Source organism: Populus trichocarpa, chromosome 10 (assembly GCF_000002775.5).
Source record: "Populus trichocarpa isolate Nisqually-1 chromosome 10, P.trichocarpa_v4.1, whole genome shotgun sequence".
Classification (NCBI taxonomy): Eukaryota; Viridiplantae; Streptophyta; class Magnoliopsida; order Malpighiales; family Salicaceae; genus Populus; species Populus trichocarpa.
The window spans coordinates 8,202,426-8,228,741 of NC_037294.2; the positions used below are offsets into that span (position 1 = coordinate 8,202,426).

Genomic DNA, 26,316 nt, shown 5'->3' on the forward strand with positions numbered 1-26,316 from the left:
CGGATATTTCCGTTGCTAAATTCAGATGCTAATAGCCCTTTTTTTAGTAGTGTATTTTAAAAAAAAATTGAAATTTTTTTATTTTTTTCTTTATTTCAAATTAATATTTTTTTATGTTTTCATATCATTTTATTGTGCTGAAGTCAAAAATAATTTTTAAAATATAAAAAATATATTATTTTAATACATTTCCGAGTAAAAAAAACTTTGAAAAACAGCAGTAACCACCCTTTTAATTTGAATAAATGAATAGGTTGGAACATAATTTTGCGTTTTAAATTTTGATTCATAAGAAAATTAGGGGGGGGGGGGGAGTAATTAAGTAAAAAGGAAAAAGGAAAAAGGAAAAAGGAAAAAGGAAAAGGCAGGAGTGGTTTTTCATATTTGTTTGAAGTGTAAACGAGAGCCAATTAAAAAGAAAATAAAAACTTTAATATTGTAGTTACGAGTTTGTTTTCTTCTATACATCGGATTCTAATGGCTTTGGAATGTATAAGACAGAGGCTAGCGGCGGCGGCATTCCCAACCTGACGGTGGTCACTGGTCATATCGGCGGAGTGCTACAGAGGATAGAGGAGAATTTTAATAACTTGACTCGTGCAGGATGAGCAAATAGGAAACACCCTTCTAAAATGTAAAGAAATGGGGAGAAAGGTGGCTTGCATGGCTTGGAGTTCAGAATCTGGATGGCTCGTACGTGGTGACTAAACTATAAATTAGTACTTACAGTTTGACAAAATTAATTAATGAATCCTCATCAATTTAGAAAGGTGGCTTGGTTTGGATGTTCCTTTCTTCAATTTTATATTTGTTTCGGTTTTTTTTTTTTTTCGTTTTTGAGAAATAAAAAGAAAAGAGAAATTAAAGGAGCATGTAAGATGAAGAGATCTAATCAGAAAAGAAGGAAATTGAATTAAGGATGGTAAGTATTGGTTAAGGGACTGTTTAGTCATTTTTTTATAATATAAAAACTAATTAATTAATTTTAATAAATTATAGATTTATTTATTTATGGTGAACAGTTAAGATATAATTTTAATAATTCATGATGATGAGCTCATTTGGTGTTGTGGTATAATTATTTTTTAAAGTTTTTTTTAAATATAATAAGATAAAATTTATTTTTGATATCTGCATATTAAATTTATTTAAAAAATTAATTTAAAATAAAAATTAAAATTAAAAAAATAATTTTTTAAAAAACATGGTTAAAACACAAAAACCCTACCACAAAGTGAGGAAAGAGATGCGTCATTATTGCTGGTGATCTGGAAAACAGAGAAAACAATGAGCATCTAATAACCTTTAACTTTAATGATGCAAGGTTTCTTACGTCATAAAAGACAAAGAAACATTCTTCAGAGAAAGTTGATTAACATTTTCTCCATTCCTTCATCTTATTGTCTGGTTAAAATTAACGTGCAACCATTTCAGAATAACACATGAAATTCTGTTTAACACACGGGTGCAGCACAGATAATTGCTAGTGGATTAAATGTTGCCTTTCATAATAATATGATCAGAGTACTGCTGCCTTTTTCTTTGTTTGAGAACGTAAGTTCATTCTATGACGTTGAAATTTGAATTCCAGATCTCTTGAAAAGAGTAAATTACATTGATGTCAGATGAGTTACAACTCGTTAATGATTTCTATAAGAAAAAGAAAGGATTTCAGCTTCTGAGTCTCAACAAGCATCGCAAGGGCGTTGCCGCTGAAACAACATTCCGATCATGGGCTGACTGGAAAGTATGGACCTGTGACATGCTCGGCATCAACGTGTTCCACAAAAATATATAGAAGTAAAATAAGCAATCATAGTATTCGAATCTTCGACAACATAGTTAAAATCAAAGGCAAAAGAGATAGTAAAATCAGTTACAATATTATAGACAGGACCTTATCCAAAATTATATCCCTGGGGCACTTTAGAGCTTAAACCCTGTCTGAAGCAAGGTATTAATTCTAGCTTTGACCTATAAATACAAGTCTCGGATCAGCTAACCAAATCCATACCAACACAAGCTGTTCGCTCCTCTCTCTTTCCCTCTTAGAATTTGATTCTATATAGTTTTCTTTGACCTCGATGGCAGTGGTACCTCAAAAGATGAGGCGTGAACGCAGTATGTTTTCATCATCTGATGACACTGCAATGATGAAGCAAATTCAGGCCACTCATGCTCCTGATGGCCGTGAATTTCCAGTGAAGCCTCTTCTTCATATTGTTGAGGACATTTTCCTCCGTGCCACTCCTGCCCTGGGCATGACCAGCATTGTTCAGCAGCAGGTATATACATAACCAGTAGCTGCCTCTTGCATGCTATATTTCTATGTGCTTATTATATTGGTATGATAATTTATTCAGCATTATTATTATGTTTCTGATCATCACTGGTGACTTCTATATTTTAGGGAGCTCATCAAGCACAACTTGATGAATTGGAAGAGAAGGCTCTTCAAAATGGCTTTCATGAAACGATCGAGATGCTGTCTTACAATATCAACAAGATTTCCTGCGAGGTAAGTTTGGACAGAAAAGATTTGTGGGTTTATAAGTTCATGATGTTTAAAGACACTTATGAATACGCTGCTTTTTTCCAACAGATGTCCTGCAAGTGTTCTGGAGGTGGAGATGCACATGCAACAACTTTGGCAATATTCAACTTGGTATCAAACTACTCGTGGGACGAAAAGGTGGTGCTAGCGTTAGCTGGATTTGCCGTGAACTATGGGGAGTTTTGGCTTGTCGCCCAGCTTTACCTTACAAACCCACTAGCTAAAGCGGTTGCACTTCTGAAGCAACTGCCGGATATAATTGAACGAGCTGACAATCTGAAGCCCAAGTTTGAGGCCCTTACAAGCCTTATCAAGGCCATGATGGATGTGGCCAAATGCATAGTTGAGTTCAAGGAGCTTCCGTCTCAATACATCACCCCTGACACTCCAGAAATGTTAACTGCCACTGCGCATATCCCCACTGCTGTTTACTGGACCATCAGGAGTATTGTGGCTTGCGCGTCACAAATTATGGGCCTTATTGGCATGGGTCATGAGTATGTGTTTCCTTCTCCATGATAAATTTGCTCCATTCCCAGCCAATATACATGTTGCTTCTCAACGACTTGCTTATATCAATCAGAAATATTTTTGCACCAAAATAACATATAGACAAGCTCAGTCTACTCTGGCTCTGGCTATGAAAGTACTAGAACGGTTTGCACATGCATGCAAAGCAGCCAAAAGTAGAGTGAAAAGGGTGCTAAACTTTTCTTTTGCATCTCACTATCTGCTCCACAGGTACATAGCATCCACAACAGAGGCTTGGGAGCTATCAAGCTTGGCCCACAAGGTTAATAACATTCACAGCCATCTCATGAAGCAGCTCACTCTTTGTTTACAGCACATAGGTGAGTCCGAGCCCACTCAAACAAGTGCAATTCATATCAAACAGTATATTATAATATTCACCATTTAAAAAAATTATGTTTTGATGCAAAATACATACTGGATGGTGATAACTAGTGATCTCTCTGTGAGCCAGATGAGAAAAGACATATTGAAGCATTTCAAACACTAGTGAGCCTGTTCGAAGCTTTCCACATTGACAACATGAAGATTCTAAAGGCTTTGATTTATGCCAAGGACGATCAACTGCCACTCTTTGATGGTTCCACCAAGAAAAGGGTTCGGTTATTGTTCTGTTCTTTCAGTCCATTTTATTCAGATTATGCTGTTAGTTAATTCACTGGATGATAGAGACCAGAGAGATTGTTGAGTAAAAACCGCATGCGGTCTAGCTTGAAATCTTACCACATAGTAGTTATGCAGATATCAATCATACTTCCTGACGAGAATATTTGTTAATTATCCTCCTATATGAATATACAAGGATAAAACAGACTTCCCACTGTTGATTACAGGCAAGCCTTGATGTGTTGAGAAGGAGGAGTGTGTTGCTGCTGATTTCGGACCTCGAAATCTCCCACGAAGAGCTTTCAATGCTGCAACAAATGTACAGTGAGGCGCGGGAGCAACCAGGAAGACCAGAGAGCCAGTATGAGGTTGTATGGCTCCCAGTTGTGGACAGATCATCCCCGTGGAGTGAAACTAAGCAAAAGCTGTTTGAGGATTTTCAAAGGATTATGCCATGGTACTCTGTCTATCACCCTTCATTGCTAGATGTTGCAGTCATCAGGTACATCAAAGAGGTGTGGCACTTCAACAAGAGGCCCTTGCTTGTGGTTTTGGATCCACAAGGGAGAGTAGTCAACCCCAATGCAATCCACATGATGTGGATTTGGGGAAGCCTGGCTTTCCCTTTCACCAGCTTAAAAGAGGAAGCACTCTGGAAAGAAGAAACCTGGAAAATCGAGCTATTGGCAGATAGCATTGATCCAATGATCTTGTCTTGGGTATAGCTTTGCTCTCTTGCATGCATAATCAAACTAAAATGCAGTCTTTATCTCAACATTCTATCGACATCATCTACCACTTGCAATTTCTCAGCAGAGGGATTCAAATTCCCCAACTTGAAACTGATTCATAAACTAGACAACAACCCGACTGGTGAACATGAATTTCATACGAGCATAATTCATGAATTTTACACAACTAATTAATTGTTATTGCAGATAGATCAAGGGAAGTACATATGCTTGTATGGTGGGGAGGACATGGAGTGGATCCGTAAATTCACCGTTACTGCAAAAGATGTTGCGAGCAGGGCCGGTATAACGTTAGAAATGCTCTATGTAGGGAAGAGCAACCCCAGGGAGAAAGTTAGGAAAAATAACTCTATTATTACGACCGAGAAACTTAGCCATGTATTGCCAGACCTCACTTTGATCTGGTTCTTTTGGGTGAGGCTGGAGAGCATGTGGCATTCCAAGGTGCAACACAAGAGGACTGTAGAGAATGATGCCATCATGCAGGAGATAATGACAATGCTCAGCTTCGATGGAAGTGATCAAGGATGGGCTGTGATCAGCAGGGGACCTGCTGATATGGCCAAGGCAAAGGGAGAAACCATATTGAAATCTTTTGCTGACTTTGAGATATGGAAGGAGGGTGCACAGGAAAAGGGTTTTCTGCCTGCACTGATTGATCACCTCCATGAACTCCATACCCCATTCCACTGCAACCGTCTGATACTGCCAGGGGCTACAGGGAGCATCCCAGAGAGGGTTGTTTGTGCTGAATGCGGCCGTCCCATGGAGAAGTTCATCATGTATCGTTGCTGTACCGATTGAGCTTATTACCAGTAATACGGTATGCTATTTACGTTTTAAATCACTATCTATTTCAGTAAAAACCAAGGCAGACACGGCCACTGTCGCTGCCGCTACTATCTGTGATGATGCATAATCAGCTCTGGTGTGGAATATGTCGAGGCTTTTCTACTACTACATGTTATTTGTATTGTAATATGATGCTTATAATTAATGAAAGGTGTTTGCAGTACCATTTCTAGTTTCTACAAGTCCTGCTTAGCAATGTTCTTACCACTCATCGGAAAATCTACTAGAAATCAGAGCATATCTTAGGCCTCGATGACAAGGATTTGATTTAGAACATAATGCCATTAACTTCAGGGATTTGAATCCATAATCAACCCTTAATAACAGCCAGTAACTGATTCAGATTTCTTATTGCGTGGGGCGTTTTTAATCTCGTTTCCCCCCTGGAAGTTCATGAAGACTTGAAATTAACCTTTCGATCTTTGAACACTCTTTGTCTCTGCTCCTTATTCGAATACATTGTTTATTTCGCAGAAGGAAGATTTGTTTACAGGCGGGCATCGATCAATTTCATCACCATAAAATTAATAAAAAAAAAAGTAGAAAACAAGAGACCAGATCGAGAAAGAAAGGCAGGGATGTACCAGGAGACAGGTAACACGGTGCTGGAAACAAAGCACCGTGCTGTTTAATACTGGTAATAACATCAATTAATTTATGCTTCGGAAACATGAATTTCTCCCACTAATTACAAGGGAGAGTTCACCAGTAGGAAGCAACAGCAAGATAAACACCAAATTATCATTAAAGATGGAAATTAATTAAAAATGTTGCAAACCCAGCCATGAAACCAAACCACGCATTTCCAAAGAAACGTAGCATGTCTTATATACATACATACATACATACATACATACATACATATGAAAGGGTTTGGGATTGCAATAAATATACGCTTCCGTTGACACGTCCTTACGGATCTGTAAAAGCCATTGAAGAACGCAACGCCTATCGAAAGCGATTAACAGCAAAAACAAAAACACGAAAAACAAACAAATTGAGACTTCAAACAAGTTGATCTACAAGGAGAAGAGAGGAGAGCAAAGGAGAACGGCTAGGGATTCTTATGCTTCTTCCAATGCTCGTGCTAGGGGTTTTATTTATATAGCGTGGATGTGATTTCCTTTTCGTGACATGACAAAACTGCCCCTCCAGCCAAGGCCCAGAATGATAATTAATGGAAGCCGACACGGATGGGCTTCACTCTAACCGGTACTCCCGAGGCACGCGGGTTCGGGTTGGGTTGTGTAGGTGAAGACCTTCCTGTATTTTGAATTCAAAAAAAAAAAAAAACTAAGAGAATAGGGGATTTTATTTTACTTACTTGAATAGTGGTTTTTTTCTTTCTTTGGATTTTATTTTTGTTTTTACCATTTTTATTTTTTAGAAAAAATCAATTTTATTCTTTAATATAAAATTTATTTGAGATTGAATTTTATAATTTGTTTAAAAAAAATTTGAGATTGTCTCCGTTTCATTATCTAAATCATAAATTTAACGAATTGACTCGAGTTTTTTTTTTTAATTAACTTTTTTCTCAATTTCACAAACAAAAAACAACAAGAGAATGAGGTTTTACTCCTTGCAAATATTATTCACTATATATAATGTTTTTTTTCTTCCTTTAAATTTCAAAAAAAAAAAAAGTATGATTTTCGTTCTATCCACAACATTGCATCTGATGCGATTTTCTTTGAGTTCATTTACAGCTAGGTGTATTTGAAATGAAGGGCAAGGTAGTTTTACTTTTGGTATCAAAGGCAGAACTCCTTCCACAAGAGGGATTGCTTCTGCTGCTTGATAGAACATATGATCATCCTTACCACAAGAAGTTAGAGGGAAGTTATGAAATTGTTTGGATCTCAATTTCTGATACATGGACTGATGCTGAAAGGGACATATTCGATTTTTTGTCAAACTCTTTGCCATGGTACTCAGTCCGGCGATCGTGGGTGCTCTACTCAGCTGTTGTGAACTACATAAAACAAGAATGGGATTACAAAAATGTCCCTCTGATTGTGGTATTGGATTCAAAGGTATGGTCAGAAAATCAAATGCAAGGTGACAACCTAGACTGGATTAGGGAATTCAATGCCACATGTAAGGTGATCAGAAATGCTGGTGTGCAGCTTGAAATGCTATATGTTGGCTGCAAAGACCTTGGCGAACAAGTAAGACGCCTGTTAGCTATTATCGATGAAGAACTGCACAGAAGTTTATTCTCTTTCACAAAACTTCGTTTCTTTTAGCTTCGGTTGGAGAGTATCAGAAGATCAAAACTCCACCTGGGACAATCAATTCATTCTGATGATTATTTCTTGAAAGAGGTGTCAGCATTACTAGATACGGCCAACGAAGGGTGGGCCATAATCGGAAGAGGGAATACGGCAGACATTGTAAAACTTTCAGCTAGTGAAGCAATAAAATGGTTGGACAGGTTTCCAGAATGGGAAGAAAATGTGGTAAAGTTAGGATTCGTGTCAGCACTTAGAGCTGCCATTGATCCACCTCCTCCTCCTCTAGGGCCTTGCAATCATTCGAAAGTTGTTCCTTATGCAGAAGGGCTAACAGAAGAAACTGTATTGTGTGAGAAGTGTACGCATCCCATGAAGAAGAACGTTGTTTATGAGTGAAATATCAATATGTTCTGAGCAAACAAACATCAAGCTATTTATTTGATTATCGCACGAAATTTTTTTGTTGGAAATTTTTACCGATGGAAATATTTCTGTCTCAAAATCTATCGGTATTTACTGACATATATAAGCCGTCGGCGATACGGTCGGTATTTGCCAACGGAATACATCTATCGGTATATACCGACCGTATCGCCGACGGACGATACAGTTTTTTTGGAAAGTTGCAACGGTGTGATGACGTGGATTTTTTCAGATAATTTTACCGATGAAATTACCGAGGGATTCAAACCGGGATAGCTGTACAGTGACGTGGCACTTCCACCGACGGAATCACTGACGGAACGTGAACGTCGATGATTCCATCAGTAAAAGCCAGTATATACCCACTTTGTCGACACTCTCTTCCTTTGTTTCTCCTTCTTCTTTCCCATCCCACCTCTCCCCTCCCAAACTGCAGTCAACCACCCATCCCAACTCTCCCCTCTTCTCAACACAAGCACTCAAGTTTCTTATACTTTTGTACGTGGTCACAACATTCGTTCTTGTGGATTTTATCATTTTTTGTAAGTAAATCTTTCCTTTTTAGTTTTAACATTTAAATGTGAATTTTTTTTTTTAGTATATATATTTTGTTAACGTATGTACTTGTTTGATTGTTATTTGTCAAAGAAACTTGTAGTATGAATGTATAATTTTGTAGTTGTTATAGTTTGTTTTAGATTTTGTCAAATTATATTTGTTTGTAAATTGTTGAAATTTTGTTTGAATTACACCGAATTAGATGTGTTGTGATAAATTAAATAATAGTTTGTTTAACGGGTCTGTTTTAATTGTTATCAATTCTATTACGAAGTTGTGATTTCTGTAAATTTATATATGTTTAAATTTGTATGTATGAACGTTGATAATTAATAATGAATATTTAACATAAGTGTTTTTTTAGTTTGTTGGATAATTGATAACGAATATTTAACATAAAAACCAATATTTTTGTTATGTTTTATAGAGAGATTCAATAGAAGTCATGGATGATCGTTCATGGATGTATCAGGACTCACCCCAAGGATTGCGGAGGATGGATTATTGTAACGGTGTTCAGGATTTTATTAATTTCGCAACATCTATCCTGAGAAATTTTACTGATGGCGGTATTAGGTGTCCATACAGGAAGTGTAAAAATTTAAAGTTTCTGCATCAAGATGTTGTAACGATACATCTTCTAACCAAAGGGTTTATGGAGGATTACCTATGTTGGTATGCACACGGAGAACTATTTGTTCCTAATGAGAGCATGGTAGAACGGGTGGTTGGGTCAACTTTTAGTGCTAGCAATATCCATGAAGTTGGAAATGAGAACAGTAATCCTTACAGGAATATGGTTATGGATGCAATGAGAATGAGTGAAGGTAATGTCAATGAATGTCCAATCGTAGAAGAAGAACCTAATGCAGATGCAACAAGGTTTTTTGATCTGTTGAAAGATTCTGACGAACCATTATGGGATGGCTGCACAAACCACAGTAAATTATCGGCCGTAGCACAGGTGTTCACCATTAAGTCAGATCACGGGTTGAGTGAGGCCGGTTATGACAAGATTATCGAATGGGCAAGAAGCATTTTACCTGAAGGGAACAGGCTGAAAGAGAACTTCTATGTTGCCAAGTCCATGATAAAACCCCCTCGGTTTAGGATACCAGAAAATTGACATGTGCCCTAACTTCTGCATGTTATACTACCTTGAAAATGCTGAGCTGACCGAGTGCATGACATGTGGCATTCCCGTTACAAACCCAGAACTGGTAGAGGGAAGACTCTCGTGGCATATAAAAAACTTAGATACTTCCCAATCACACCTAGACTACAGAGGTTATTCATGTCACCAAGAACTGCTGAGCACATGACATGGCACCAATCACATCATGCGGTTGTTGGAGTGATGGTGCATCCTTCTGAAGGTGAAGCCTGGAAACACTTTAGCATTGTGCATCCTCACTTTTCAGCTGAATCAAGGAACATGCATTTACCATTTGAGGTAAAAGTTGGAGGACCGGTCCAGTACAGATGGATGTATCTATTCGAGAGGTTAGATATTACAGTTGCTATGTAATTCATAATTAAATGTTTTTTTAATTGATAATATATATATATATATATATATGTAGGTACTTGTTCAATCTTAAAAAAAAAGGTTAAGAACAAGGCGCATGTTGAGGCGTCAATATGTGAGACCTATATTGTTGAGGAGATCTCATCTCAACATTTATCTCATACTATTTCTGACCTCATTTGAGAACGAGGATCAACCGTGTTCCACAGCATGATGATGGTGATGAAGTGCCTTCAAGTGGGAACTTGTCAATATTTTGTAATCCTGGACGACCCACACCTAAAAATACCGTGAGGGGAAGATATTTGTCTGAAATAAAGTTCAGACAAGCACACAATTATGTCCTATTTAATTGTGATGAGCTGAGACCTTTTATTAAGTAAATAGATGTTCGACTTAAACTTTGTCAAGAGTGTACTATTTATGTTTTGTGATACCATAAACTCATATAATTTGGAACAACCTTGCAGGCAACATCGACGATACTTACTGTCCAATAACTCACAACTGATCGAATCCTAGATCTTTCAATTACAAGATAAACAATTTGCCACATGGTTTAGAACACAAGTAAGTCCTATTACAAACTCATTATCTCTTGCAATGTAATTAATTAATTTTACGTCAATATTACATAATATCTGTTTATTGATTATTGTTGTATTTAATTTACAAGGTTTATCAAATGGAAGGTAATGTTGTTATTTCACTATCTTTACTAAGCCTGGGCCCTGAAAGAAAAGTCAAGTGTTATAACGAGTATTTTATCAATGGATATGTCTTCATACTGAAGAATACGGGCAAGGAAGAAAGACATACAACAACAATGTTTGTATTAAGGGACTGACTTCTAGTGAGTTTGAAGTTTACTACTACGGTAGATTGGAAGAGGTTATCGAACTGCAATATCATAGCGAGCAGAATAGAGTGTTTTTTTTCAAATGCTATTGATATGACACAACTGACAGAGGAATCAGAGTAGATCCTCATAATGGTCTCATTGAAATCAACTCAAAAGCTAGACATCGCAACGTAAACGATGTCTCTGTTTTCGCAAAGCAATGCCAACAAGTTTATTACACATACACCGCTTCCTTTAGAAAGGACCGATCAAGATTTGATTGATTATCCGTTTTAAAAACAAAACCTAAGGGTCTTGCGAGGTTGTTCAGGATGAGAACGAAGACACAAATGTGATAGATGAAGTCTTTCAAGCTAGTGAGTTGGTTGAACCATACTGAGTTGCTCTTTCAATTGACTTAGAAGAAAATTCAAATTTTTGTGTTTTCGACAATAGTCTTGTTGATGTTGACGCAGAGGAGTTGAATGTTGTTTTGAGCTCTACTAGTGGAAAAGAGAATGTTGCTGAAGAAGATGATAATTACATTGAAGAGTGCAACGAAGTTGAAGATAACAATTCAATTGAGGACGAAGATGAAAATTCTAACTAACTAAACATGTTGTAAAGCCTTATTTTTATAATGTAATATTTTGGAACATGAAATATTTATTCTTCTTTAATTGTCAGCTCTTGTTATTATGATGTGTGTGCTTTAAGTTTGCAATTCAAGATTTTATGCAGGAGAATAGACAAAAAGGAAATATTGACGGTTTCACCGACGGCGTCACCGACAGACTGGCACCCGTTGGCAAGGTTGTTAAAATTGTGATTTTGACACGGCACGGAAAATGCAAAACAAACTCGGATCGTAAAAACGGATCGTAAAATCGTAAGGAATTTTAAAATACATTAAAAAAAATTCATGCTTCAAATAAAAATTCATACATAGTTCAAGCACCTTAAAATACATGGTTCAAATAAAAATTCATACATAATTTAAATAACTTTTTATTAACTAATAATTAACAAACTTAAAACAAACAATCTGTTGGTGTGTCATGTAAACTAAAACCAGCTTCATTACCTTCATCTTCCTCATTATTCCTTAGACATTCATCAATATCATTAGCATCAAGATGATTATTAGTATCACTACTAGTACCAACATCAATATTATGAACATTAGTGCTACTACTAAGTACCAACACCAATATCATCAATTTGAATCTCCAAATCACGATTCAAGCCAAATGCTGTTTGAAACGAAAAATATCTCCACTGATAATTTTTTGACAATACTTGCACTGAACTTTTCTAGAATTCTTATCAATATCTATACCATGTTGTCATCCCACATCAAGCTTATTACCAAAAGAATTTTTTCTAGATGCCATAAGTAAATTTTTTTAACTTTTACGGCTTAAAACTTGAAATTGGTCAAACTCGGTCAAAATCGATCAAACTCGTAAAATCGGTCCGATTTTACCGATTTTAACCGAGTTTGACCGATTTCGAGTTTTAACCCAATTTGACACGTTATATACATGTTGACTCGTAGAATCATAAGATTTTAAGAGTTAGCTCGCGATTTTGACAACAATGCCCGTTGGTATTTCACAGAAAAGTTGAGAGAAAATTATGGAATTGTGCCACAATCACCGACGGACTGGCACCCGTCGGTATTTCACAGAGAGTTGAGAGAAAATTATAGAATTGTGCCACAATCACCGACGGTTTGTGCACATCCTGAAGCGCACGCACATCGAAGGCGTGGTCGGTCGGCACGTTTACCGATGGATTGTTCGTCACGTTTACCGATGAAATTACCGTCAGCACATTTACCGACGGATCGAAAAGTTTGGCGGGATTTTTGAAATTTTTTGGTGCGAATATCAATTCATTACCGACAGAAATTACCGATGGAATTTAATGCCACCGACAATAATAAATGGTCTGTCGGTAATACCGTCAGAAAAATTGCTATATAAAACCCCCCTTCCCCCCATTTGGTTCATTTTTTCTCTCGGCTCTTCATCTCCATTTCTCTTCTCCTCTTCGTTTGTATTTAGTTTTTGGAATAGATTTTATTGTTTTGGTGGTAGTTTTAAACATATTAAAAGGTATGTATTCTTTTTTCTTTATCTTTGTATTTTTTTATTTTAATTATAATTATTTTTTTGGTGTTCTTTGTTTTGTGTATTGTTTGTAGATAAAATCTTAAAATCAACACACTATTAAGGTAAACATTTTTTATTCCTAAATTTATTTTGAATTGATGTAGTGTTTTTTAGTTTTATGTATTGTTTGTTTTGTGTTTAGGATGTTTAGTGTAGTGTTCTTTAGTTTTTTCATTTTATTTATTAATTTTATGATATTATTGTTTGTATTGCCATAATTGTTATTGTTGAATTTATGTTTTAAATGTTAATTGAAATATAGAATTAAATTTAATTAGTTTATCTTAATTTTAGGATATTATTGTTTGTTATGTTGTTTATTATTTTGATTAATTTTAATTGTTATTTATGAATTTGTATTGATGTTAGTTGAAAATATATAGATGTTGAATTTCTATAGATGTTAGGTTGTATATGTTAGGTTGTATAGAGTTGATTTTGCAATATTTGTGTAATTATCAATATTTATAGGTATGAAAATTGCAGGTAGTCTTTAATATAGGGGAGGTGTTGTCGAATTTTTTTAAATGATTGAATTTCTATAAATGTTAGGTTGTATATATGATGTTGTTGGAGTCAATTGGTTTGTGGTTATTGTAAAGATTTGCAGGTTTAAAAACTGTGGGTAGTCTTCAGTATAGGGGAGGTGCTGCCGAATTTTTTTTAAATAATCGAAGTTAATTATGTAATTATTCGTATAAATTTGTGTAAATGTATAGAATGAAATCTACAGTACGTCGTCAGCAGACAGTTGTAGCTAGTTCTTCTAGCAGCGCGGAGGACGTATCCTTATGTGCTGATCACGGCGAGGAATCTGCGCCAACTTGTGATGTTGCCTCTTCTAGCGCGGTTTCACAGCGCAGAAGCGGTGTGCCTTCACAGCGAGGTCAATTCACCCGCAAGTACCAGGCACAATGGAAGGATGACCTCTCAATATAAGTTTGTTTAGGTTTTAGTTTTTTTTATATACTTATAACATAATTTATGAACAACTAATTAATATTTTATTAATTTTATTTAATTTCAGGTTCACAAACATTGAAGCTGCCAGGACAATAACATTGGCGTTTAAATCGTTGATGGAGATTTCATTGTTTCAATGGAGTCAGGTTTCCAGACATCCTGAGTGGAGACCTAATATTGATGCATGGTTTCAGCGATTTCAGGTCGGTGTTAACTTTTAATTTTCAGCTTATTTTTAATAAATTATTTTTATAATTTTATATCTTGTACTATTTTTATTTTATATGAATTATTTATATACACAACATAAATTTGAGTGGGATAGGGCGAACAACAATGTTGTGAGGAGGGTATGGGAGAATCACGTAGCAACTAGGTAACATCAAAAATAATATTTATTTTTGTTTTATAATTTTATGTTTAAATTCTAATTTGTTACTATGGAAGTAGGTTGCGTGATTTTTGGTATGACATCCAAAAAAAATCAAAAAGACATGCGAGGGATAACGGTCTTGCAGGATGGAATGAGGTGGCGGTTTGGCGGGAATTCAAACCACCATTCATCTCGGGGGATATATGGACGGCATATATTGAGTACGTGACCTCAGAGCGATTCTCACAGCGATCACAGTCCGGCGCCAACAACCGGAACCGGCAAATTTATGGTTCGGTGACCATGCACACCGGCGGCTCCGTCCCATTCAGCGCACATGCAAAGCGGATGGTAAGATTAATTTTAATGAATTATATCGTTAATTAATTTGTCGTCCCTTATAATATATTTAACTTGCAACCTATTTTTTCCTTACAGGCTGCGTCTCTTGGACGTGAGCCGAGTCCAATGGAGTTGTTTGTAGAGACACATGTGCGGAGTCAAGACCGCCAAAAGGAGGTGCAGCAGTTCGTGGACAACCGTCCTCAACACTTCATGGTATGTTCGTTCAATCATTTAATTTTGTAAGTTATTATTTTCTTGAATTGAATATGATGATTTTAAAAAAAAAATCAGGAGACCTATAATAGCCGGTTGAGGGAGAGATATGGGGACGATCCTTCGACCCATCCGGATTTCGATTCGGATTTGTGGATGGAGGTGGGATCGTCTGGTGGACCCAAAAAAAATCGGGTCTACGGGCTCTCCAACACTGCGGCTGAAAACTTGTGGTCGGCCCGTAGTGTCTCAACTGTTGGGAGCTCTCCATCAGTATCGAGCACCCAATCTGAGGAGTTTATTGCCTTGAAACAACAATATCAACAACTCTCGACGAATTATGATCAGCTTCGTCAAATGGTCATGGAGATTAGATCAAGGATGGGTGATGATACATGTGCAAATCCTTTTTGGCCGTACGGTCCCAAGAACAACTAGCCTCCTCCTCCTCCTCCACCGTTATTCTAGTTTAATTTTGTTTTTTAAACACATTAAATTTGTAATGAATATTTGGATGAATATTATTTAACATTATTTTTATATTTTTAATGTTTAATACGATTTTATTTGTTTATTAAGCTTTTTTACTATTAATAAATTATTTTTTATATATATTTTAAATACATATTGACGGCTTTATCGATGGCTCCAGGCCGTCGGTATTTTATCGAGAGTTGCCAAACAATTACCACCCATGCCATAATTACCGACGGAATATTTCCGTCAGTGTTTACCATTACTATTACTGACGGACTATCCGTCGGTAATTACCATTGAAAATTCAGACGGATGTGGTCCGTCGGTAATGTTCTCGCGGGAAATATTTTTTTGTCGCGCGTCGCCGTCTATAAAACCGTCGGTGTTCCATCGGTGATTGGTTTTTTTATTAGTAGAAAGACGACAGCAAAGAAACAAACTAGAATCTCCCATCACAAATAAAATAAAATCGAACTTGCTAGAAGCAAATAGCAGTTAATCTGTGGTTTCTTATTAGTTTTGCTGTACTAGCTTAGTTAATTATTTCATAGATGTTAAACTCGCCCAGTCTTAGCTAGTTGATCCTAGAAACCCATGACTCAAACTTCTATCAAGATTGAGTTTTAAGTTGAATCGAAAAGGTTATTAACCAGGTCAAATCTGATTAACTCGATTGAGTTTTTAATTACCTGACTCGCTTGGTCCAAACTCAACTAGATTTAGACTGGATTTAAAAGATTTATTTTAAAAAAATGTTTTTTTAATAAAAATTATTTATTTGAATTGATCTTATAACCCTAGTAGATTAACTCAATAACTTAGTAGCTCATTCACTATAATTTTAAAACTCGACCTAAAACAACAAAGGCAAGTCTATGTTACGAGTCAGAATGATTAATCTAGGTTGACATAATTTTTTTAAAAGAATCAAAACAATATCGTTTTGATAAAAAAGATTAAAAACAAATCAATGAATTGATAGTCATATCATAACCGAGTCAGACCCCCGTCAAATCAGTCACTGAGTCAATTAATTTTTTTTTCCATCCAGATCAGTCCAATCTCAAATTAGACAGGTTTTGGGTGACCTGCCGGGCGGATCTCAAATTTTAAAACTTCGTTATCCACCACTTCTTACCATAGTTATTAAACCCGGCTCGGGAGTTGACCCGGCCAAGGGGCCGGGTTCCGGGTTTCATGGGTCAACCCGGGTCAACCCGGCTTAACCCGGAAAAATTAAAAAAAATTAAAGTTTTAATATTTCATATGAAAAAATCCATGTAAATATAGATTATACATATTATGAAGTTTAAAAGAATATTTTAAAAAGTTTTTTATCCTACATTAAAAAGATATTATGTTAAGCTTTTAAGTTAAAGTATTTAAACTAAAAAAGTTTTTTATCCCACATTGAAAAAACATAGCTTTTTCTTGGAAACATAGAGTATATATACTAATGGGTTTCAAATCCTACATTGAAAAAACATAACTTTTTTCATGGGAATATATAGTATATATATGAAAGGGTTTCAAATCCCACATTGAAAAGATAATATATTATCCTTTTAAGTTGAAGTATTTAAACCAAAATGTTTTTTATCCCACATTGAAAAAACATGATTTTTTTCTTGGGAACATAGAGTATATATACTAATGGGTTTCAAATCCCACATTGAAAAAACATGGTTTTTTTCATGGGAACATAGAGTATATATATGAAAGGGCTTCAAATCCCACATTGAAAAGATATCATGTTATCCTTTTAAGTTGAAGTATTTAAACCAAAAGGTTTTTTATCTCACATTGAAAAAACATGGTTTTTTTCATGGGAACATAGTGTATATATATGAAAGGGTTTCAAATCCCACATTGAAAAGATATTATGTTATCCTTTTAAGTTGAAATATTTAAACCAAAAGGTTTTTATCCCACATTGAAAAAACATGGTTTTTTTTATGGGAACATAAAGTATATATATTAATGAGTTTCAAATCCCACATTTGAAAAAAAAAAAAAAAACTGGGTCTCGTCCGGGTTTGGCCGGGCTGTTGCCACAGCCGGTCTTTTATTAAACCCGGACCGGTCCAGCCACCGGTCGGGTCGACCCGCCGGGCCGGGCCGGGTTTAATAACAGTGCTTCTTACCCCCCCCTCCCGGGTATAGGTGCTGAATGCCTGCCTTATTCCCGCATTCCTTGGCCTTCAAGTCTAGAGAATATAAGGTTCTTCCTTGTCCTTTTCCTTTTCCATCTTATGCTTAGATTTTAGTCCCCATATTGTCATTCTTTGGAATTTCATAAAGTTTGGGCTATTATTTCAAGTTTGATAGGATCAAAAATTATTAAGTAATACTCTAAAAAGCGTGGGAAAACTATTGTAGCTTTCCCACACCTTTCACTTTCCTATTTTTAATATATTATATTATTATAATTATTATATTATAATAATTATTATTATTATTATATTATATTATAATATAATATATACTAAAAATTAAATGAAACGCTAAATTTTATTTTTAGTTTTTTTTAATGAATTTTTTTGTTTGATCCCAGATTTGATGGGTTAGTCTAGTTTGACGAGTTAACCCGGATTTTTTTTTCTTTTTAATTAATTTTTTTCATTTAGTTTAGTTTGTTAATGTTAAATTTCTTTATATTTAATTATCAGACTTTCATGACATGTATCCCGGACTTGACGGGTTAACTTGGTTTGACGGGTTAACCCAGTTAATTTTGGGTAAATTCATCAATTGTTTTTTTCTATTTAGTTATTAAACTTTCATGACGCGAATCCCAGGTTTGACGGGTTAACTTGATTTGAAGAGTTAACCCAGTTAATTTAGATTTTTTTTCTTTTTCTTTATTAGTTTTTTTCTTCCTATTGGTTATTTTTCCTTTGTTTTTTTTCTTTTTAATTAATCTATTTAATTATCACACTTTTATAACACGACTTTATAGTCAGACCCACATCCAATGCTCTAGGGTCTGGTGTTGCAGTCAGGCTCACTTAAACTTAAGTTATGTAAGTTTAATGTTATTATTAATATTATAAATAGTATTCTTGGGTCAAGCATTGCAGCTAGACCCAAAGCTTTTGGGTATATCTTTGCAGAAAGACCTAACACTCTTAGATCTTAGTATTTTTTGATATTTTTATGCAAGAAAAAAAAATTAACCCGTGGTGCATGCCTTTGTTTTTTTTTTTTTCCTTTTTCTTTTTCTTTTTAAGCCTTTTACTTTGAATAGCACGATGCAATCCACAGTGAAAAAGCTTATGCCTTTAGTTTAATTTTTTTTCTATAGTTTCTTAACATTAAATTTTTTCTGTTTAATTATCAGGCTTTCATGACACGGATCCCAGGTTTGATGGTTTAACCCAGTTGATTCAGATTTTTTTTTCTTCATTAATTTTTTCCTTCCTGTAGGTATTTTTCTCTTTGCTTTTTCCTTTTTAATTAATCTTTTTTTTAATTTAGTTCATTAATATTAAATCTTTTTTCTATTTAGTTATCACACTTTCATGACACGAATCCCGGGTTTGACGAGTTAACCTAATTTGGCGAGTTAACTCAGCTGATTCAGTTTTTTTTCTTTTTTCTCATTAGTTTTTTTCTTCCGATTTCATCTTTTAATATTGTATGCAATCCACAGTGAAAAGGCTGATGTCTTTAGTTTTTTTTTTTTTGCTTTTTATTTCTTTTTATGCCTTTCATTGTGGACTGCACAGTGCAGTCCACGGTGAAAAGGCTGGCGCCTTTTTTTTTCTTTTTAATTAATTTTTTTTATTTAGTTTGTTGATATTAAATGTTTTTCTATTTAGTTATCAAATTTTCATGACACAGATCTTAGGTTTGACAGGTTAACCAAATTAATTTAGATTATTTTTTCTTTTTCTTCATTAATTTTTTTCTTCTTATAAGTTTTTTTTTTTGTTATTTTTTCTTTTGAATTAATATTTTTTTATTTAATTTAGTTCATTAATATGATTTTTTTTTCTATTTAGTTATTGGTTGATGCCTTTTTTTCTATTTAGTTATCTTAGGTTTGGCTAATTGAAGAATTTTTTTTGTCTTTTTGCTTTTTCTTTTTTTGTTTTTATGCCTTTGACTGTGGATTGCAAAGTGCAATCCACAGTAAAAATGCTGATGCCTTTTGTTTATCTTGGTTTTTTCCCTTTTAAGTAATTTTTTTTATTTAATTTAGTTTGTTAATGTTTAATTTTTTTTCTATTCAGTTATCAAACTTTCATGACACGAATCCAAGGTTTGACGAGTTAACCTGCTTTGAAGGGTTAACCCAATTAATTCAGAATTTTTTTCTTTTTCTTCATTAGTTTTTTTTCTTTCTGTTTGTTTTTTTTCTTTGTTTTTTTCTATTTAATTAATCTTTTTAATTACACTTTTATGACACGACCTTGCAACCAGACCTACATCCAAGGCTATTGGATCTGGTATTGCAGCCAAACTCACTTAAACTTAGGTCATGCAAGTTTAATGTTATTATTAATATTATAAATATTACTCTTAGGTCAGGCGTTGCAGCCAAACCCAAAACTCTTGGGTATAGCTTTGTGGAAAGATCTAACACTTTTAAATCTTAGTTTTTTTTTTATATTTTTTATACAAAAAAAATGATCCGCGGCATCGCGCGAGGCATGTAACTAATTTGAAGTGATTTGATGTGATGTTCTTTCAAAATCTAAACAGGGTGTTTGGATAGTCTAAGTGCAAATCGATGATGATCCAATAGTTTTATGGTATATTTGATATTTGTTCTGAACTAAAAGACGACCTTCTTTTTCTATTCCTTCACTGTTCTTGGATGGTTTTTTATAATTTCTTTTTGATTAGTTTGAGATAATGTTATATTTCAATCACCCGTAAAATTTAGTGAGAGTTTTTATTTTAATTAAGGAAGTAAATACCTATCAAAATACTCTTATTTCTCAATCATACTTTTTTCGAAGAAAAAAAGCAATCAATTGTAACCTTTAACTTTTTATTATACTCTAATATTTTTAATTTCTCAATCATACTTTTTTCAAAGAAAAAAAGCAATCATACGTTTGCAACGCTTGAGTAATTTTAATTTGAATTAATAAAAGTACTCTTTTAAGTAAATATATAATAATAAAAAATATTTGAACTTGGGTAAGCTTAGTTATATATTGGAATGACCTCATGTAACGCAACGCGCACACGACCATTAATAGTTTTTAAAGGTATTTTAAAGTACTTTTTGTTAAGTCATATCAAGGGCTTGATTTGAAATATGATTCTAATTGTTTTTTAAAATATTTTTTATTTAAAAATATATTAAAATATTATTTTTTTATTTTTTTAAATTATTTTTAACTCAGCGAATCAAAATAATTTAAAAACACTAAAAAAATATTAATTTGAAGCAAAAAAATAAAATAAAAATTAAATGTTTTCAAAAATACTTTTAATAAACAAAAACAAACCGGACCTAAAACTATAATGTGATGCACACTTTACCATTAAATTTAACAGAAATAATTGATAAAGGAGTATATTAAAAAATAAAACAAAGTATTGTATTAGTTAATGAGATTTTATTTTAATTTTTCCATATATTTAAAATATTGTTTTGGGTAAATGAATAAGTTGGAAATAATTTGGCGTTTTGAATTTTGATTCATAAGAAAATTAGGGGGGGAAAGAGTAATTAAGTAAAAAGGAAAAAGAAAAAAGGAAAAAGGAAAAGGCAGGAGTGGTTTTTCATATTTGTTTGAAGTGTAAACGAGAGCCAATTAAAAAGAAAATAAAAACTTTAATATTGTAGTTACGAGTTTGTTTTCTTCTATACATCGGATTCTAATGGCTTTGGAATGTATAAGACAGAGGCTAGCGGCGGCGGCATTCCCAACCTGACGGTGGTCACTGGTCATATCGGCGGAGTGCTACAGAGGATAGAGGAGAATTTTAATAACTTGACTCGTGCAGGATGAGCAAATAGGAAACACCCTTCTAAAATGTAAAGAAATGGGGAGAAAGGTGGCTTGCATGGCTTGGAGTTCAGAATCTGGATGGTTCGTACGTGGTGACTAAACTATAAATTAGTACTTACAGTTTGACAAAATTAATTAATGAATCCTCATAAATTTAGAAAGGTTTGGATGTTCCTTTCTTCAATTTTATATTTGTTTCGGTTTTTTTTTTTTTATTTTTTCGTTTTTGAGAAATAAAAAGAAAATAGAAATTAAAGGAGCATGTGAGATGAAGAGATCTAAACAGAAAAGAAGCAACTTTTTAGAAGAAAAGAAAATCCCATTGAATTAAGGATGGTAAATATGATTGTTTAGTCATTTTTTATACTATAAAAACTAATTACTTAGTTTCAATAAACTATATGAATTTATTTATTTATTTATTTTGATAATTCATTATAATGAGCCCGTTTGATTTTGTGATAAGGTTATTTTTAAAAATTAAAAAAAAAATATAACGAGATAAAATTTATTTTTGATATCAGCAAATTAAAATTATTTAATAAAAATTAAAATAAATAAATAAAATTAATTTAAAATAAAAATAAAAATAAAAATAAAAAAAGTTATTGTTTTTTTAAATCAAAAAACCCTACCACAAAGTGAGGAAAGAGATGCGTCATTATTGCTGGTGATATGGAAAACAGAGAAAACAATGAGCATCTAATAACCTTTAACTTTAATGATGCAAGGTTTCTTACGTCATAAAAGACAAAGAAACATTCTTCAGAGAAAGTTCATAAACATTTTCTCCATTCCTTCGTCTTCTTGTCTGGTTAAAATTAACGTGCAACCATTTCAGAATAACACATGAAATTCTGTTTTACACACGGGTGCAGCACGGATAATTGCTAGTGGATTAAATGTTGCCTTTCATAATATATGATCAGAGTACTGCTGCCTTTCTCTTTGTTTGAGAACGTAGTTTCATTCTATGACGTTGAAATTTGAATTCCAGATCTCTTGAAAAGAGTAGATTACATTGACGTCAGATGAGTTACAACTCGTTAATGATTTCTATAAGAAAAAGAAAGGATTTCAGCTTCTGAGTCTCAACAAGCATAGCAAGGGCGTTGCCGCTGAAACAACATTCCGATCATGGGCTGACTGGAAAGTATGGACCTGTGACATGCTCGGCATCAACGTGTTCCACAAAATATATAGAAGTAAAATCAGCAATCATAGTATTCGAATCTTCCACAACAGTGTTAAAATCAAAGCCAAAAGAGATAGTAAAATCAGTTACATTAATTATAGACAGCACCTTATCCAAAATTATATCCCTGGGGCACTTTAGAGCTTAAACCCTGTCTGAAGCAAGGTATTAATTCTAGCTCTGACCTATAAATACAAGTCTCTGATCAGCTAACCAAATCCGCACCAACACAAGCTGTTCGCTCCTCTCTATTTCCCTCTTAGAATTTGAATCTATATAGTTTTCTATGACCTCGATGGCAGTGGTACCTCAAAAGATGAGGCGTGAACGCAGTATGTTTTCATCATCGGATGACACTGCAATGATGAAGCAAATTCAGGCCACTCATGCTCCTGATGGCCGTGAATTTTCAGTGAAGCCTCTTCTTCATATTGTTGAGGACATTTTCCTCCGTGCCACTCCTGCCCTGGGCATGACCAGCATTGTTCAGCAGCAGGTATATACATAACCAGTAGTACTGCCTCTTGCATGCTATATTTTTATGTGCTTATTATACTGGTATGATAATTTATTCAGCATTATTATTATGTTTCTGATCATCACTGGTGACTTCTATATTTTAGGGAGCTCATCAAGCACAACTTGATGAATTGGAAGAGAAGGCTCTTCAAAATGGCTTTCATGAAACGATCGAGATGCTGTCTTACAATATCAACAAGATTTCCTGCGAGGTAAGTTCGGACAGAAAAGATTTGTGGGTTTATAAGTTCATGATGTTTAAAGACACTTATGAATACGCTGCTTTTTTCCAACAGATGTCCTGCAAGTGTTCTGGAGGTGGAGATGCACATGCAACAACTTTGGCAATATTCAACTTGGTATCAAACTACTCGTGGGACGAAAAGGTGGTGCTAGCGTTAGCTGGATTTGCCGTGAACTATGGGGAGTTTTGGCTTGTCGCCCAGCTTTACCTTACAAACCCACTAGCTAAAGCGGTTGCGCTTCTGAAGCAATTGCCGGATATAATTGAACGAGCTGACAATATGAAGCCCAAGTTTGAGGCACTTACAAGCCTTATCAAGGCCATGATGGATGTGGCCACATGCATAGTTGAGTTCAAGGAGCTTCCGTCTCAATACATCACCCCTGACACTCCAGAAATGTTAACTGCCACTGCGCATATCCCCACTGCTGTTTACTGGACCATCAGGAGTATTGTGGCTTGCGCGTCACAAATTATGGGCCTTATTGGCATGGGTCATGAGTATGTGTTTCCTTCTCCATGATAAATTTGCTCCATTCCCAGCCAATATACATGTTGCTTCTCAATGACTTGCTTATATCAATCAGAAATATTTTTGCACCAAAATAACATATAGACAAGCTCAGTCTACTCTGGCTCTGGCTATGAAAGTACTAGAACGGTTTGCACATGCATGCAAAGCAGCCAAAAGTAGAGTGAAAAGGGTGCTAAACTTTTCTTTTGCATCTCACTATCTGCTCCACAGGTACATAGCATCCACAACAGAGGCTTGGGAGCTATCAAGCTTGGCCCACAAGGTTAATAACATTCACAGCCATCTCATGAAGCAGCTCACTCTTTGTTTTCATCACATAGGTGAGTCCGAGCCCACTCAAACAAGTGCAATTCATATCAAACAGTATATTATAATATTCACCATTTAAAAAAATTATGTTTTGATGCAAAATACATGCTGGATAGTGATAACTAGTGATCTCTCTGTGGCCCAGATGAGAAAAGGCATATTGAAGCATTTCAAACACTTGTGAGCCTGTTCGAAGCTTTCCACATTGACAACATGAAGATTCTAAAGGCTTTGATTTATGCCAAGGACGATCAACTACCACTCTTTGATGGTTCCACCAAGAAAAGGGTTCGGTTATTGTTCTGTTCTTTCAGTCCATTTTATTCAGATTATATTGCTGTTAGTTAATTCACTGGATGATAGAGACCAGAGAGATTGTTGAGTAAAAACTGCATGCGGTCTTGCTTGAAATCTTACCACATAGTAGTTATGCAGATATCAAGCATACTTCCTGACGAGAATATTTGTTAATGATCCTCCTATATGAACATACAAGGATAAAACAGATTCCCCACTGTTGATTACAGGCAAGCCTTGATGTGTTGAGAAGGAGGAGTGTGTTGCTGCTGATTTCGGACCTCGAAATCTCCCACGAAGAGCTTTCAGTGCTGCAACAAATGTACAGTGAGGCGCGGGAGCTACCAGGAAGACCAGAGAGCCAGTATGAGGTTGTATGGCTCCCAGTTGTGGACAGATCATCCCCGTGGAGTGAAACAAAGCAAAAGCTGTTTGAGGATTTTCAAAGGATTATGCCATGGTACTCTGTCTATCAACCTTCATTGCTAGATGTTGCAGTCATCAGGTACATCAAAGAGGTGTGGCACTTCAACAAGAGGCCCTTGCTTGTGGTTTTGGATCCACAAGGGAGAGTAGTCAACCCCAATGCAATCCACATGATGTGGATTTGGGGAAGCCTGGCTTTCCCTTTCACCAGCTTAAGGGAGGAAGCACTCTGGAAAGAAGAAACCTGGAAAATCGAGCTATTGGCAGATAGCATTGATCCAATGATCGTGTCTTGGGTATAGCTTTGCTCTCTTGCATGCATAACCAAACTAAAATGCAGTCTTTATCTCAACATTCTATCGACATCATCTACCACTTGCAATTTCTCAGCAGAGGGATTCAAATTCCCCAACTTGAAACTGATTCATAAACTAGACAACAACCCGACTGGTGAATATGAATTTCATACGCGCATTATTCATGAATTTTACACAACTAATTAATTGTTATTGCAGATAGATCAAGGGAAGTACATATGCTTGTATGGTGGTGAGGACATTGAGTGGATCCGTAAATTCACCGTTACTGCAAAAGATGTTGCGAGCAGGGCCGGTATAACGTTAGAAATGCTCTATGTAGGGAAGAGCAACCCCAGGGAGAAAGTTAGGAAAAATAACTCTATTATTACGACCGAGAAACTTAGCCATGTATTGCCAGACCTCACTTTGATCTGGTTCTTTTGGGTGAGGCTGGAGAGCATGTGGCATTCCAAGGTGCAACACAAGAGGACTGTAGAGAATGATGCCATCATGCAGGAGATAATGACAATGCTCAGCTTCGATGGAAGTGATCAAGGATGGGCTGTGATCAGCAGGGGACCTGCTGATATGGCCAAGGCAAAGGGAGAAACCATATTGAAATCTTTTGTTGACTTTGAGATATGGAGGGACGGTGCACAGGAAAAGGGTTTTTTGCCTGCACTGATTGATAACCTCCTTGCACTCCATAGCCCGTTACACTGCAACCGTCTGATACTTCCAGGGGCTACAGGGAGCATCCCAGAGAAGGTTGTTTGTGCTGAATGCGGCCGTCCCATGGAGAAGTTCATCATGTATCGTTGCTGTACCGATTGAGCTTTATTACCAGTAATACGGTATGCTATTTACGTTTTCGATCACTATCTATTTCAATAAAAACCAAGGCTTTTCTACTACTACATGCTATTTGTATTGTAATATGATGATTATAATTAATGAAAGGTGTTGTTTGCAGTACCATTTCTAGTTTCTACATTTCCATTTGCTTAGCAATGTCCTTACCACTCATCGGAAAATCTCCTAGAAATCAGAGCATATCTTAGGCCTCGATGACAAGGATTTGAGTTAGAAC

At 35.2% G+C, this 26,316-nt stretch overlaps 2 protein-coding genes and 1 non-coding gene across 7 annotated transcripts in view; 2 read left to right on the plus strand and 1 right to left on the minus strand.

The window, feature by feature from the left end:
• Positions 1-26,316, plus strand: part of LOC7460735 (protein SIEVE ELEMENT OCCLUSION C) — a 37,331-nt gene that overhangs the window by 8,286 nt on the left and 2,729 nt on the right. The window lies entirely within an intron of this gene.
• On the plus strand, positions 1,998-26,213 carry LOC18102422 (protein SIEVE ELEMENT OCCLUSION B). Of its 5 annotated transcripts, none has more exons than XM_052456549.1 (8): positions 1,998-2,285; positions 2,411-2,518; positions 2,603-3,051; positions 3,296-3,405; positions 3,540-3,682; positions 3,919-4,410; positions 4,630-5,181; positions 25,995-26,204. In XM_052456549.1, the coding sequence occupies exons 1-8, from the start codon at positions 2,085-2,087 to the stop codon at positions 26,058-26,060; spliced, it is 2,121 nt and encodes a 706-aa protein (XP_052312509.1). In that variant the 5' UTR covers positions 1,998-2,084; the 3' UTR covers positions 26,061-26,204. The 5 variants fall into 5 exon arrangements, 4 of the variants coding, with proteins under 4 accessions (XP_052312509.1, XP_006378256.3, XP_052312510.1 ...); XR_008060368.1 differs by having other exon boundaries at positions 1,999-2,285; positions 4,630-5,446; positions 26,187-26,213; XM_052456550.1 differs by lacking the exons at positions 2,411-2,518; positions 2,603-3,051; positions 3,296-3,405; ... (1 more) ...; positions 3,919-4,410; positions 4,630-5,181 and adding exons at positions 22,889-23,093; positions 23,221-23,328; positions 23,413-23,861; ... (1 more) ...; positions 24,350-24,492; positions 24,732-25,223 and having other exon boundaries at positions 2,002-2,080; positions 25,443-26,204.
• Positions 5,872-6,015, minus strand: LOC112325909 (small nucleolar RNA snoR137). Its single transcript, XR_002979730.1, has one exon. It is a non-coding gene; the product is annotated as a small nucleolar RNA snoR137 (small nucleolar RNA).